The 16,320-nt window shown below is 41.6% G+C and overlaps 1 protein-coding gene across 1 annotated transcript; it reads right to left on the bottom strand.

The window, feature by feature from the left end:
• Positions 1-341: 341 nt before the first annotated feature.
• On the bottom strand, positions 342-16,310 carry LOC126535401 (uncharacterized). The gene is made up of 4 exons (XM_055071989.2): positions 16,088-16,310; positions 13,132-13,251; positions 9,767-10,027; positions 342-6,738 (listed from the first exon to the last, which is right to left on the bottom strand). Exons 1-4 carry the CDS (start codon positions 16,308-16,310, stop codon positions 5,957-5,959), a joined length of 1,386 nt encoding a protein of 461 aa, XP_054927964.2. The 3' UTR covers positions 342-5,956.
• Positions 16,311-16,320: the final 10 nt, after the last annotated feature.

Below are 16,320 nucleotides of genomic sequence, written 5' to 3'. Positions count from 1 at the left end.
TGCAGTTTGAAACTATTTATTAGATCTTTTGTCAGAAAGTGCAATACGACAGGTACCAAGATTAGGAAAACGCATACACAGTGCTATTGCACTGTGTATGTCACTTCTTAATGTTCGTCCCTGTCATATCGCACTGCTCCGTGTCCATTATGAATACAAACCAACTAACCCGCCAACATGCCCTAGCAAATAAAACAGTGGACCTATTTTAGAACAGAATGGTGCGTTTCAATATCGGTGACTTGAGGCCATGATCTTCCTGTCTATGCTACGTCATTGTTTTGGTAAATACATGTCTTTCAGTAAACACCAACTAGGCGAAGAATAAGTTCTTCAGAAAGTTTGATCTTGTCAGCATTGTTTATTCAACATTACATACACTCAAAATACATATAACAGGTAAAACATTATCTTTTCAGTTTAGGCAAACAAGGAATGTTCCAGGACTTGAACTGTTTTAGACCTTAATGCTACAATGCAATGATAAAAAATACTGTAGAGAAACAAGCTCACTAATCATGTGCTTCGCAGTGGACCAACAGAATAACATGTAAGAGTACCTTAGGTGCATTTAAAGGTGCTGATGTTCATTCACAGAAAGTGCCAATATATTGTTACTGTTGAGAATTGACAAAATATCTTAATCAGAAAAGTAGACGTGTATGCTGAAGTTAACAGCGGAATATAAATTGCTGCAACACTGCATCTGTAGATTTTGGATGCATTGTCAAGAGACACAAAAGAACCAGAGCAGATTTGTTTTCTCACAATGCACAGTAAAGCAGCAAGTAGCACTTGCAAACCATTGGTCACATTGACAGGCCTGTTATGTTTCCCATGCGCTGAAATGCTTGCAAGCTGAACCTTTACAAGAACTGTAAATTCAGCTTACCATTCAGAGCTTAACACATTGACAAGCCGCTAGACACAACCTGTGGCACTTGCGACACGGATGAGCTAGCCCCAGCCCAGCATTTGCTATCAAACTGCCCTGCCCTCTCCTTACTGCAAAAGACCTTCCTTGCTGGGATACAGAGCTCAATTCTTACGCTAAGTGATTATCCTTCCAAGAGGTACCCTTACCCACCAGAACGCCGTATACAACAGCTTGATCCTATACCTGTTGATTGAAACAATTCACATAACATGGGCACTTCATCACAAGTTCTATAGGGGTTGCCTTTCATTATTTATTAATTAACATCTTTCTTTTTATCTCTTTCTCTCTCCCTCCCACAAAAAGTAGACTGTGCAGATCACATAATGTGAGACTAAGAGAATTGGATTAGGCTGCCACATTGCAAAAAGTTCTCATGGAATTCCATTTTGTAAGCTCGTCAGTGCCCACTGAAATAAAATACCATAAAATGAATGCCGAAAATTTTGAGCATGTTCATCATAATTAGCATGTAAACTGCATTGCAGCGGCATATAACAGGCTTGTCACATGAAAACTGCTACCCTATAGGGCAGCAGTTTAAGCCGACACAGGGGCACCAAGTAGGAAATTCATCACAAATGAACTACTGTAGCCCACTAAGTCTAGGCGAGCTAAGTAAAGGCCATATATTTAGATCATGTTCTCACGCTTCCCGACTTCAGCATGGATGTTTCACACTTGGAACTGGCACTATCCTCTATCGACAGAACCTATAGTAGCTAAATGTGATTGTTTGTTATTCATACACTTCTCAAACTTGCACCAACCGTACATGACATGCGATCGAGGAAGAGGCATTGATGGTGCTCATGGCACTGAAACATATTGAGAAGGCCAGCACTTCAGACTGTACTGAAAATCGTGCGAAAATGTCATATGGTAATAGCACAAACTTGTTTGAGCTCCAACTTCATAAGCACAAATGAACTTCATATGCCAGCATTCCAAGAGGCTGTAATGTAATGACTGCACTGAAAGACAAAATTTAGGAGCGCACATAGCACTAAACTGCGCGAGAAAAAAAAACTGTTGTTTCAGTTTCCTTGCAGGCTTCCTGAGAACACCAAGCATATGAAGCAAATTAAATTACATTATGGCATTTTACATGCCAAAACCACGATCTGATTATGAGGCACACTATAGTGGGGGACGCCTGAAATTTGGACCACCTTGGGTTCTTTAAAGGGACACTAAAGTGAAACGATAAATCAGTTTAGACTAATGAAGCATTGTTTGAGAACCCTGCAGACAGTCCTTTCAAAAAAACAGTTTGATTATTAAATGAGAAAATGAAGGTCCAAGTATCAGTATTTGAATTTCGGCCGAAACCCCAGCGCCTGTACGTCAGCGTGACGTCAGGGATTCCAAAGTATGTTTTCGTATTTGGGCCGCGTTGGCTGAATAAAGGTTCCTAAAACTTGCCATGTTTAATATTCGGTTCCTTTAGAACACAACGTAGTCAATCTGTACCGCTATATATAATTAGTAGGCCCTAGAAGATGCCATCAAAATCCATGACGTCACAGTCCCTAGGAGCGAGAACTTAAGTAGGCGTCGCCACCCGTATATTGTTCTTGCGCTTTTTCTGGCTAACCAAACGCCTTATCGTTGTAAGAGTGGTGTTTTGGGTGTTGTAGAACGGTAATTTACTGATACAGAAGAAATAGTTTTTCCCTTTAGTGTCCCTTTATTGCGCACCTAAATCTAATAAGTACACGGGTGTTTTCGTACTTTACACCCATCGAAATGCAGCCACCATGGCCGGTATTCGATCCCGTGACCTCATGCTTAGCTGCCCAACACCACAGCCAGTAAGCAATCATGGCGGGTAGCAAATAAAGCAGAATAAAAGCATATGTGACTATACTGCCAGGTACTTCATAATACCACTTAGTGAATCACATGGAAATTACAGGACCAAGGAAACAACCATGCTTAAAAAGTTATCTGACAAATTTTTTAGCACTTCAAAAGAAAGTTTTATACAAATTCAAAACAAAAATCATGGAATGAAGACAATGGGCAATGTTTGCTATTACAGTACTCCTACATACATGCCATTTTTACATACATGGAAATTTACATACATGGAAATTTTACATACATGGAAATAAAAACAGGCAGACAGCAACACAAGCTATTTACAATGCAAGCAAATGAAATGCAGATATGACAGCTTGAACAAAATTTAGGGAAAACTACTTTTATTAACATAGGTGAAATAAAGCTGCCTCCTATTTACAAAAGAATGTTTTTTTTTGTTGCGCATAATCAAATTGTCATAACTATCAGCACATTGTTTATGCCCACCGCAGAACGAAGGCGTCTCCAAGTGATCTCCAATTACCCCTATTGCACTAGCTTACTTCAACTGGCAGCTGCCAATTTCCTCATTTCACCACCCCACCTTATTTTCTGCCATTTTCGACTGCACTTCACTTCCCTTGGCACCCACATTCTTTAACTCCTATGGTCGATTGGTTATGTGCCCTACACATTACATGGCCTGCCAAGCTACATTTCTTTCTCTTAATGTCTTTTGGAATATCGGCTATGCCCGTTTATTCTCCGACCCAGACTGCTCTCTTCCCATTTACAGTTACACCTCATATATGTTTGATCACATAAACAATATCAAAGTGTCACTTATCACCAGCAATACAATATCTTGATGAAAAGTTTCTTTTTTATGCTTTCACATTATGTAGAATACAACAAACATTTACAGAGAATCCCTAATTAGCATTCCCACCTTCATTATCCTTCTGTCTGTTGCTATATTTGTAAATCAGGTCATTGGTCAGTTGCCTCTATGTTGCCCTCTCAGCAACCCAGTCTTCCTTTAGGGCCCTAATGCTTAAAGGTTTGTGCATAGTGTATTGCCACCTCTTAGGCAGACCACAGTCCTTCTTCCCACTAAAGCTAGTTGTCGATATCTCTTTGCCAATATAAGAGCTGTCATGTTGATATTTAGGTGCAAAAAGGGCAAAGAGAACAAAGTAAGCACGGATACCAATGTCCACGTGTTTGCTGTTCTAGCTAGCCCAGCTTTCAGTTCTTAAGCAGCAGCTACCATTTTTCAATACCTGGCCAAACCGTCAAAGCCGATGGTTGACATCATCGACATCTTTGCTAGAATGTCAGTGAATCTCTCAATTGTAATTAATCAAAATCCATGAACCATCACGTCCATTTCTTCACATTTCTTCGGAATTCTGGTCTTGTTATTCAGGATTGTTCAGTCCTGTACAGCAGTGCAGATTTTACGTGTTATTCTTTATACTTGTCTCACTTTGTTGCAGAGAAATCTTTGAATTTCCTAGATGTTTTCATTCTGCCTGCACCATGCTGGCTACTTTAACCACGCTGCTTTTTCCAACACAACATTTTAAAGCTACTTGAGATGAGGCCTAGACTGGGCTTTCAATATCTCTAACGCGTCATAGCCACATTTTCTGGTACAAAAAATGCTGAAGCTGCAATGGCCTGAAGTAAAATCATATCTTATCACTATGTGTGCACTGTTCAGTACAATGTTCTACCAGCTCAGAGGCACTATCCAACCACTTGCATTAGCATTCTTGTCACCGACCTCCTAAAGTATGCTGCATTTACGAGACCTAAAATGAATTAGAATTGCTTTTTTTTATTCGCACATTTAGTGAAGCATTGCCAAATATTAATTACCTACAAAGAACTTTGCCCGAAACACAGTACACTTTTCCGAGTGCCCTCAGTGCTTCATTTGTTTTCCTCTTTAGCGCCTGTATATTCTAAAGAGGCTTTCTCTTAACCCTTTTTGTGCAAAGGACAAGTTTCACTTTCATTTGTCACAAACAAACGAAAAGTGCAATTATTTTGGTATGAACGCAGCACCTCTAGATTGTCCCAGGTTCACAAGAACTATAACGTTATTTTTGGGGGGACATTTGTTGGCGGGAACAAGCAGAAATCTGGTTCCCCTGGATTTCTAATATGGCAGCACAGAGTTGCAAGATACAACGAAGACCTGCACATTTTCAATTGCTGGAATTGTGTTTTTGATGTTTGTTCCAATCAATTAAACAATTAGACCAGGCAAGCTCTAGCATGTCATGTTCGGAGCTTTTCCAAGCAGTGCTGATCATAGCGAGTAATAATGTGAACCTTTGCCAACCTCCCTTGCAAGGATACGGCTCAAAAGAAACACATTGTAGCATGTGCCTCAGCAATTGCCATTCTTCAATGCCAGTTACCACATGGAGAACAAGAAAAGCACCGTTTGGCTTCCATGCCAAAAATAAGATGTTTCATATAGTTTTTCTGTGGCCATGCATTGATATACTCAAAAACAGGAAAAAAAATTGACAGTAATTGGCAACAGAAAATAGAAAACGCACTGCTATTTCAAAAATGAAAGCTGTTAACAATGAATGAGTCATTAAAAATATCAAACATTTGCTGCTTTGCAGAAAAGGAAAAATGACATACAAAAAGCTACGCACTTGCTTTAGCCTAGGAAATTAGTTGCAGGGGGCAAGATCTGAGGAGCAGGGACGTTGTACGGTTGTCATCCCACATTTTGTCAAAAAGTGCCACATGCTGAGTGCTGTGTTGGCAAAGGTACTGCTGTGGTGCACAAGCCCACTGCACATTCACAGAGTAAGGCATTTACTTCTAACCACATCACATAACTACTTGTAAATACTGTAAATATGCTGGTCGACTACCTGAACTTGTGGTGCAAATTTAAAATTAACAAGCCCTTTTACGTCAAACAATTTCTCAATACAGAAATGAACTAAACGCACAGATGTTATGTCCACCACAGCAAAACTGATGCAGTCAATGGAGGCTTATAAGAAAGCAATGCAGTGAGCAGACATAACTTTGCACAAGGTCACTGCTTGCCTATGGAGATGACAGCGCAGCATGTCTACCTAGTGACGTGCATCGGTGTTAACGTCCCTCTCCCACCTGAGTGAAAAATTCTCGTTCCTTTATGGGCCCTCTCTCATAATGCATTCATAACCAAATTCAATCTCTTTCAATTTTGTTTGGCAAGTCACAAATGAATGTTTTTCCTTCATTTGTGAAATTGATATACATACAGGTGTCAGCCACCTTCTCTGGAAGCAATAAATCTAAATTTCTGTCCGGTGACAAGAAGCATTCCTTAATGTGAGGAGGCACTGCAGTTGCATCTGCAATAATTAGTGGCCTGCAGAAGAGAGCACAAATGTCTGCCTGTTTTACAAAGAATATCTTTTCGATGCATTTGTAGCAGCCACTGTTTGTTCTGATGAATCTTGTGTCAGATTTTGTTGCCCTTTGGTAGGCAGTGCTGTGAAATACTTGTTTCTTCATAATGAAACGCTCATACTCCACTGCCCTTGTTATGGATGTCCCACAAGAATGATGAAGTTTGTCCTGTTCATTAGCACTGAGAGCTGTAACTTTTCCCTTTCCCAGCAAAGTCAAATTGCAAACATGTAATGCCTTTTTTATGGGTGGGTACCCAATGAACTCATTGCAAAGCTCTCTTTCTTGAATAGATAACAGGGGACTTTCTATCAGCTTATTCAGCTTTTGTGCCATGATGACTCGTTCAGTTATCTGCCGTGGTAGCCCGTTTGCAGCTGACACGAGGCGCACAATGCTTTCATTCCCCCCCTCAAATACAAACGCTGAATGTGCCCAAAGTGGTCCAAGTGAGCGAGCACAGTTTGCCAAGTGTTGTAGGGCATGGACATTGAACGTCATGAATGCTGTGCCGTATAATGTCTTGCAGCGGCAAACGAAATTGCTCAGGAGGGCCTCTGAAAAAGAAAGCATTGCCTTAAGTTGTTGCAAGTGTTTGACAGCATTTCAAAAGAGCATTAACACACTCCAATAATTATTTGTCTAATCTAAGTTCTGTTAACATTAAACAGAATTTGCAATTAACTTATGGGTTTTCACATCCACCAGCTGCGCTGTAGGCTAGGAGGAATGCCAAATGTAGGGCTCTCCAGATTAATCGTGACCATCTAGGGTTCTTTATTAAAGTGAAGTTCCCTTTGCCTCTTCCTTCGACTTTCCCACTGCTCTCTGGCACACCGTGTCGGGCGGTGTTTCAGAGCGTGTGTATGCATGGAAGTAGCGTGGCACGAAGAAAAGAGATGTGAGAAACTTCTAGACTACATCGTGTCAAATGTGCACAATGTCCTCTGAAGCTCCCTGGGCGTTGCCAATTTGCCTCTTGACAGCTGTAATTATCCATGACCTCCCGTGCGCTTACTTTTCTACTAAAGTGCAAGTCTGCAGAGGGAAGCTAGATAGAATGGATGAGAGGAGGAGGAGAGGAGGCAGAGAATGGGTAGAACTGACGCAGTCGCGAAATCAGTGAATAACAGCATTGCCACCCTTCGCTCACAGTTCTCATACAAATACAAGGAGGATGATATAGGGAAAAGGTGACATGAGAGGGCAAGGAAACGCTACTACTATAGACCATCTTTTTATGGGCGCTGCCATACTGCGTATGCAGTGTCACCATCTATGGACAGTCGGCATGTTGGCTTGGGCGAGCACTCTGTGTTGTATGCCAAGCGTACAATCGCCGGCAGTTTCTGGTTGTTCTCGTGCTCGCGCTATCTGCTTTGCATGACCTGGCATCTGCTACATGGGAAACAGTTCTGTGAGACGTACTGAAGCAATTGAAGTCAGCGTGGCCAGAGTTTCTGCAGCGCTGAGGCGGACGTAGCACCAAGCATGATGTGTGCGCGTGTTTGAGCCTAATGTCAGCATCGGAGATGAGTTTTGTATTTCTAGAAATTTGTTTCATTAAAGTGACCTTACTGCGGCATTCTCACTAATTTTAGGCTATGGTTTAGCAGCAATGCATAGTTTCGAAGCATACGACTACCCCAAAAGCGTGGGTTCTCTTCTGTTACAGAATAAGTTGTGCTGTTTAATTTGACAGGTGTTCAAACTGTTATTTGCAGATAGATTTCACGGCTATATACCTCTTTTGTTGGACGAGGCTTCTGCCCACGAATAAACTAGTTCTGTTTAATAATAACAGCATACTGTACAATGTGAATTACACTTTTCAAGTGGTTAAGTGATCATCTGCAGACTGCGTGATTTTCTGAAGCAGTGGTAGATGCTGGGTTATAGATCGCTTTGTTCTGTATAACACATGGTCCAAGCATGCGGCATGACCATGCGAGGTTTTATTGTAGCGTTAGAACATTTTCCCTTTTTTTTTCTTGCAAAAGAAGAGAACAAGAGCTGATTTTTTTTTTGTTTTTCGTCTCATCCTTGCAACCACCTGTCATATAGAAATTCTGTTCTAAGAAATAGTTGCCAGATTCATTTTATTCGATCCGCTTTGGATATTACTGTTTTACAGAGCAAAAACACAATGCCAAACCAAAAAGCTTATATGGTCTACGAAGTTTTACGAACTGCAGTGATTGCTGTATTGAGAAAAGCCATCAGCCTCAGACAGCAGGCTAGCATAGACACTTCACAGTGATTTCAAGTCTAGTAGACTTGAAATCATCCTTCTCATCCGACATCCTTCTTGTGGATTTCAAGTCTACTAAACTTGAAATCCAAGAGAAGGATGCTGGTGACTGACGCAAATATTTCATAACCATTGGCGCTTAGACGGGTCGGAGATGCATTGGGTCAGCCGTACACAAGCAGGCACTTTTACGTTTTAATTCCCACACCAAGCGATCAGACAGTGAGATGATTTCTCTTTGTCGAATGCATATGGATATAATCAAAATAGTTCACAGCACGTGCACACACCGCGGCTGATGATGCACGTCGCTTGTTTGTGCACTCAAGAGAAGTTTCCGCATATTGTAGTTACTGCTGTGCCGAATGGCTACAAAGTGGTTCCTCGACGACCTTGTATGCACTGACATCACATACATTTCACAGAGAACAAGCTAAAACATCTCCAAATGGTTTTGCAGCACGCAATAGCAACACGTACAAGCTGCGCCGCGCCGACTCGCACAAGCCAGAGGAGGAAAGGCTCATTCCGCAAACTTTCCTCCTCACCTGATTAAATGGTCCTTAGACACGACAGCGGTTGCAAGGAAACTAGATAAACTTAAGTTCAAGGCATGGTAGGGTGTGCTTCTGCTATATCTGAAAAATAAAATAATCCAAATATGTCTAGCGGACAACTTACGCACGGCGTGCAGAAGCAGAGCCACATTAACTAAAGCACACCGGAGGGTCTTGGTGACACGACAGAAGCGGCCACACGTCAGATCAACACTTCTGTGCTCGCCGTGGTAGCTTTGCGGCTATGGCATTGCTCGAGGTCATGGCTCTGATCCCGACCGCAGCAGCTGCGCTTTGACGGGGGCGAAAGAAAAAAACGCTTGCCCACTTAGATTTAGGGTCACGTTAAAGAACACCACGGTGTCAAAATTAGGCCAGAGTCCGCCACTACAGCCTGCCTCAAAATCTGATTGTGGTTTTGGCACGTACAGCCCTGTAATCCTGAAGTTTAATGCTTCTGCCACGATACGATGTGCCATGTGTTATGTGTACTACGCAGACAAACAGCAGTGGAGTACGCAAGGTATTGTTTAACATCAACTCCAAACTCTCGTGTTGGACTAAAGGTTGAAGTAATTAAGCATTCACCGTAAAGCACCACTAATTATCGTCGATCAAAGGAACCAGCACAGAAAGCTTCGCTTACATTGATTCTCACAATACATGGGATCTGCACAACATCATGCACATGTGCCTAAGCACATAAACACACTGTGAAACAGCAGTGCTTCAGAATTCAATGCAGTATTACTAATAACATGGTCAAATGAGAATTACCTGCTCTGTCAATGTCACGGGCGCCCAATTCTTCCTGAAGAAGGATGTGGATGCCTTCCGAAAGCCGAGACAGGTGCTTCCAATACTCAGGATGCAGAATACCATCAAGGCAAGGGAGTGCATAAAACAATATCCATTGCCTCCACTCAGATGCCTTCCAGTGGCCACGATCTTTGAGCGGGCGCGGCAGCCTGGTCACCCAGTGTGGGGGCTTTATGGCAAGCAGCCGCGACTCTATCCTCGCAGCAACTGAAGGCGCACCTGCAAACAGCAATAATGTAGAGTTAGTCACCTATAACAAAAAAATAATTACCAAAAACACGTCTCAACAAAACCAAGGAAGTACATCGTGATCTTCATGCTTGCAGCGACATTTCCAGATGTGACTCTAAACATCAAGCTTACCTCGAAGATGAATTATGACCCCCTTTTTTAATATTGCATGTGCATTTGTTACTATAATGCACGGCTGAACTTGAATTCACCTCATGTGAATGCATGTCATACGCTATGCAGCCACAAATTGTGCTCAAGTAAAAAGCAATCGTGTCACAGTTACAATTAACAGCACCTCAAGTCATGGCATTTACATGACTATGACAATGGTTCATTGCATTGCATTTCAAACACATCTCACACATGTAAATGGTGGTAGAAATGCGGTTCTGGCACAGAAAAACTAAGTGGAAAAGCTAGCAGAAATCCAACTAGCCCAACGTCGAATTCTGTTGTAAATGGTGGTGATAATGCACAAGGAATTGAATGCAGCACCGACAATGCTCTGCATTGTGAATGGTAGCTGTGACGCTGAAGACAATTTACTCAACTAAGTTCCATTCAAAAGAAGGGTGGCGGACTTGGCTAGTTGGCATTCAAATAATTTTGTTGCACGAACTTATGGTGCAACACCAAAAAATATATATATATCACGACAAAGAGACGGACTAAAGACCTAACAGGTTTTGGAATGAACACTGAAATGCTCTTGTGATAATCAACATCAACAAGGGCATGCAAAACAAGGAAAAGCATCACACCATGTGCACAAATAGTTTTTTTCCTTTGTTAAGTGCAGAGAGCAAAATAAATATGGCACTGCCAAACATGTCTCTCTTGTTTTTAGTTAATTTTTTTATGCCTGACAAGGAGCATTTGTACAAATAAAACGACACGTGACTTGCAAATTGCTCTTTGCTATTAGATGTACCAGTGAATTTCGCCAATTTAAATATGCTGATATCCAAAGAGGTCATCACATGTGTTAAATCGTTTGTGACAGTTACCAGGTACATCCTGTACTTTGGGCTGCCAGGTAGCCAAAACCCCAATTTCTGTGTGGTTTTATTCTTAAACTAAGACACTCTGCGGATTTCCACTCCCTGCCTCCTTCCAAATTTCACAGAAATATGAAACCTGAAATTAAAAGACCCTGCCTGTAATCAATAAGCAACTAGCTTTATTTAGCCTTTGCTTCAAAAGAGTGCCTATTAGGTTTCAATTGAGCGATGACTAGTCATTCGATGCAATGATTCACGGTGATGAAAAAAGCACATGGAACTACATCTAAGACAACAAATTCTACATTGAAATTGGTGCAGCAAGCTGCAAAAAGTACACATGGTGACATGGTGACACAATGTATATCATGAAAACCATTACATACCACACCTCACAAGTACTACCATCGTCATCATAATCAGCCCACTCTTATGTACACTGGCGGAAGGACAAAGGCCTCTCCCAGCAATCTCCAATTACTCTGTCTTGTGCAAGCTGATTCCAACTTGTGCCTGCAAATTTTCTCATTTCATCACCCCACCTAATTTTTTGCATTTCTCAATTGCACTTACCCTGGCAGCCATTCCTAATTCTAATGAACCACCACTTAATCTGTTTCTATTCTTTGGCAAATTTCCTTCTTGTGTTCAGTGTCCCCTGTCAGTAATTGACCTAGATAAACATACTCCTATAAACACGCTTCTAAACATACAATCTAATGCAAAAGTTTACAGAACGCTGGATCTGGAAAAATGCTGAACGTCTTCGGAGCCTCGGAACACAGCCAGTTTTAAGTTCAGGTGTACAGTTAGATGGTGCATCACCTTCACAGGGCCAGGCCTAACCCAACTTGCACTAAGCAGGATCAACTTTGGTTCAAACTTCATGTGCACAGCTTGAGAGGACTGAAGCTTGTGCATTTCAGGTTTGAAGGCATGTTTCAACTAATTTTTAACATGATATATTATTTATACAAACAAAGGTGCTGTAGATATCGCGCTGTCGGTTCGGTGGCTGATCGCTTAGGGTTCAGTTGAGCGATCATGGTAAACAATTTTGTCAGCCCCATCGACAAGGACAGTCATGCTATGAGAACTCGTGCCTGTCGGTTGCGTCATTGTTGGCCTATTCTGATAAAATCGTGTCAACGACATACTGTGCTGAATAGTTGGCGTCGCAGTGCCTTGTCAATCTCTTATCGTCCCAGTGTTACCATGCCTTAAACGAGCTCATGAAAGCAGGCACCCGCTGCCATCACCAGCAAAAGGGGGCCAATGCTGCAAGACGACTTTGTCAGCAATGTGACGTTTTTGAAGTGTCTCCCAAGTGTAACGCAAGGGTTTATCAATGAATTTGCTAGCCATCAATGCAGTGTAGCAACTACATGTTTCACGTTACAATCCGGACGAAGCCCTGGCTGCTATTTCTAAGTGGAGTTACAGTCTTACACTACAGATATTATCAACACGGCACTGACGTAAAGCTACACACCAGTGGAGTTCCAATGCATTACAGAGCACGAGTGTCTGCTGCAGTGCACATCTGTGCAGGTCCTTTTTTTTCGGGGAACTGTTCCCCGATATCAGGCTGCACAGCTGCTGAAACATGCATTCCAAATGTTTTGCGATTAATCCGCAAGGGCAGGGCGCATGCACCATCGCACCATGAGAAAGGTGGATTGTTTAAAAGACTTTTACATCATTTTAGAAAACAGCCACCGTGTCCTTAGGTACCCTCGAGGATATATTCTGCACTTTGCCACAGAAAAGAAGCTCCTAAAGATCACTTTTTTATCCCTTTAAGTGCATGAACAGTACTTCCTTATGATTACATACAGGAGGATGTGCTAGTGTCCGTGACTAACTGGGACCTCAAGTTGTGTTCATAAGAAGCAGTTACTGTTGTTGTAGCCAGCTTTTTGTTTTGTATACTGGACACCCAATGCATTTTTGATGACTGCTATTCTGCTGTCCTCAATGTAGGCAGTCATGCTACACTCCAAGCTATGCACCAGAATATCCAAATGACACGTGAATGATCAAACAACACTGAAATAAACTGCATACAACTTCAAGTTGCTACATTACCAACATAGAAGCGCTGGTTGCTGTTCGTAGAAGTCAAGATCGCCTCAGTCAGTTGTTTAATGACACCTTGAAGTACACAGTGCATGTACTCAACACTTTGACCGTTCACGAGATCCAAACCTATAAAGAAAGTATGCATTGTGCAAGTCAAGCCAGTTCCTAGCATTGTTAGATCAAAGTAGCATACTGTGCGAAAAACATGCAAATAATATTTCAGAATATGAGCTGCAGGTATTGCATTCATCCAACTAACCAACTGCTAGCAGAAGCACAGGCATTTACTTGTTAAAATGGTGAAAGTTGGCCAAGTTGGGTTCGATTCAATGTGAAGCAGCAGCAACTTATGAAAACATTGAAATTTGAGTAAGGTTTTTACAATTCACTGTGAATTGATACCACAAGTGATAATAGTCAAAAAGGGAAGTGCTGTTTTCTCCTTCTGTCTTTTGTCATTTTTAGCAGCAAAACTTTTTATTTCGCTTAAAATTTAACAGTCAAAAATATTCTGAAGTTAAGAGCACTGCATAGCGCTCATGCCACTGAGGTGCTGTCTAGCTCAACGGAAATTTTATTTTTGCAGTATACACTACAAACAAACACTTGACTAAAAGCAGCCACAAACAGCTTGACTGGTCCACAAGGCACTGTTCATAACAGCGCAAGGACACTTCGTACTCCTTGAAGGGCACATAATCAAGAATACTAACAAAATAATGCGACTGAAGACATACTAAACAATGACAAAAAGAAATGTAAAAAGAAAAATGTCAACACTGTCATAGGTCACACCAGTGACAGGATAATTAACACGCATTTAAAAGGGTCTGAACTAGAGCTTGTGTGTATGGCTTCATTACAGGGAAACAGCACCAAAAAATGGACAGCACTTGTCCTGTACGTCTTTCTTGTCTTGTTTCTTTGCACTTTTTCCCCGTAATGCAATATTCACATGACATAACAACACAACAATTGCTTACTAAGAATAAGAGAAACGCATTAGACCTTTTTCACCTTGCATACAACCCACAAGAACATGTGACTGCACCAGAGGACACACTTTTTATAAAAGTAAACAAACCGACACAAACACCCAATGCAAACATTTGTTACACAATTTCATTTTGCCAAAATTAGGAACCAATGAGAATTATGCATGTGCCAATGATAGCTCATGTTTAGCTAAATATAGTGCCAACAACATATCTGCTAACTTGTACTTCCTCAGCCTAAGCATACATACCATAGAATTACAAGCAAGCACCGCTATCCATGCAAGTGGCCACCTCCACTTTTCCTGCGACTTAACTTGGTACCAACTACCAAGAAATGCCTCCTTCCTCTCTCCACCCTGTTCACTACTTCACGAGGTTCAGGTCCTCCTTTATTAAATGTGATCTTTTTGTGAAATTAAAGAAAACTGTAATTTAATGAGGATGACAAAATGTATTGTTCATCGGCATGTTTGCTGCTGCCTGAAGTGGAACCAGCTTAGCCACTTTTTGCATAACTTTGCATGGCCTTTTACAGTCATTAGTTATGTCAGAGGCATCAGTTGCAAGGTGTCCCGGATCCCGATGTAGATTTGGTGTGCAGTGCTTTGGTAGGTGGTCTGTACTTGACAGCCGGGCAGCATGCACTTCTATACAGTGAGGAAAATTTTTTAATGTTGAGGCTGTGGAGCGGCATCGGCGAACTAGGTGAATTGTGAACTGCTGCTGGTGCTGTAGTCAGAGGATTGCACGCCCCTACAGCCCGAGTACAAGGAACCCAGTTTTTTTATCCAACTCAAACGTTTCAGTCATTTGATGGGTTTGGGAAGAATGGCGCAGAATAAGAAAAGTAAATTCATGTTAACCAACGCTCTTTAGTAAAGGAAGTACTGACAAAGAAAGACATACACCAATCAAGTAAAGCTTCTTGTCTTAAGCCGTAAAGCCCTGCTTTAAAGAAAAAGCTTCCGTATGGAAGGCGCAATGTATTGTTTTTTTCTTTTTCAAGTTTTCCTTGGTCGGTGTATGTCTTTGTCATGTTTCATCCCGACAAGACGGGCTTTTGCCAAACTCTCGATTGCAAAGGAAAGGCTGTGCTGTCTTTCTTTTTTTTTCTTTTCATCAGAGGTGTTCCACCGCTTCTTTAGGTTTGGTCGGTGACCAAGCGAATTGAGGGCTATGGTTCAATTTATTATGAATGAGCACAGTAAGTACCATTACGCACTTGTGGTAAAACAGATAAGATAAAATTTTACGGTGAGATTCACTAGGACACTGCAGCCACAAAGCATGCCCATAATGGTAGCTCTTGGCAAGCTGAATGGCAACTATGGTAAGAAGGATTTTGCATATGTTGCGTGACAAATTTACCCCTCGACATCAATAATCAGGGAAGCGAGAACAAAAATATTCTTCAATTGAAGTGGGGCAGAGCAGAAGCACTGCACTCTCCCAAATACCCACTGAACTGCACCAGCAAAATCCCCAATGGCTTTGCTCTCAGCATTCACCTTAATGTTGCCTTGAACTTAAGTGTGTGAGAGCGCCAAGGATTGCTGTCATCATGGTGCTGACAGGGCCCTGGTAAATGTGCTCTGAATGTGGTGAAATCAGTGTATCGGCTAAAACATAAAAGTAGCCACTGCGATCTACTCGCACATCTAGTTTGATGGACAGCTCTTTTGACACCATGTCAAGAATGTCATATGCAATACCATGTTCCTTAGATAACACACAAACGAATAGCAAAATTAAGGCTGGGCATTTTTGTTTGCGACAAATCCAGATCTCAGTGCTTGACTGCAATTGATTCTTGCAGCCTATGCACAGAAGGTAATCACAATCAAGAAATTAGATGCCGAGTAGACTCAATTGCAATAAGAAACGCTCCGTGCAGCACCGTACCAGTTAATCAATCAGTTAAGAATGATAAGCAAATTGACAGGACAACAATTAGCTTTTGCTACCTTTCAAGCTCATCAATGCTGATGGTCCTTTCACACCATTGATGACATCTTTGTAATCAAGTGCCATCTTCATATCTCTCCTGGCGAGGTCCGAAGTCCGTGCCTCAACTGGCTCATCTGTGACGTATCTCATGCTCCCTAAAGAAAATAAGAAGTGTGAAAATTGTATAAAACACCGCAAAGAGTGCATCTCTTCCAACACGCAGAACTCCCTTTTGCACATAGTTGGTTCT

The sequence above is a fragment of the Dermacentor andersoni genome, chromosome 8 (genome assembly GCF_023375885.2).
Source record: "Dermacentor andersoni chromosome 8, qqDerAnde1_hic_scaffold, whole genome shotgun sequence".
Lineage (NCBI taxonomy): Eukaryota > Metazoa > Arthropoda > Arachnida > Ixodida > Ixodidae > Dermacentor > Dermacentor andersoni.
Note: the sequence above shows the minus strand (reverse complement) of the source record. Positions and strands in the feature narration are given on the sequence as shown.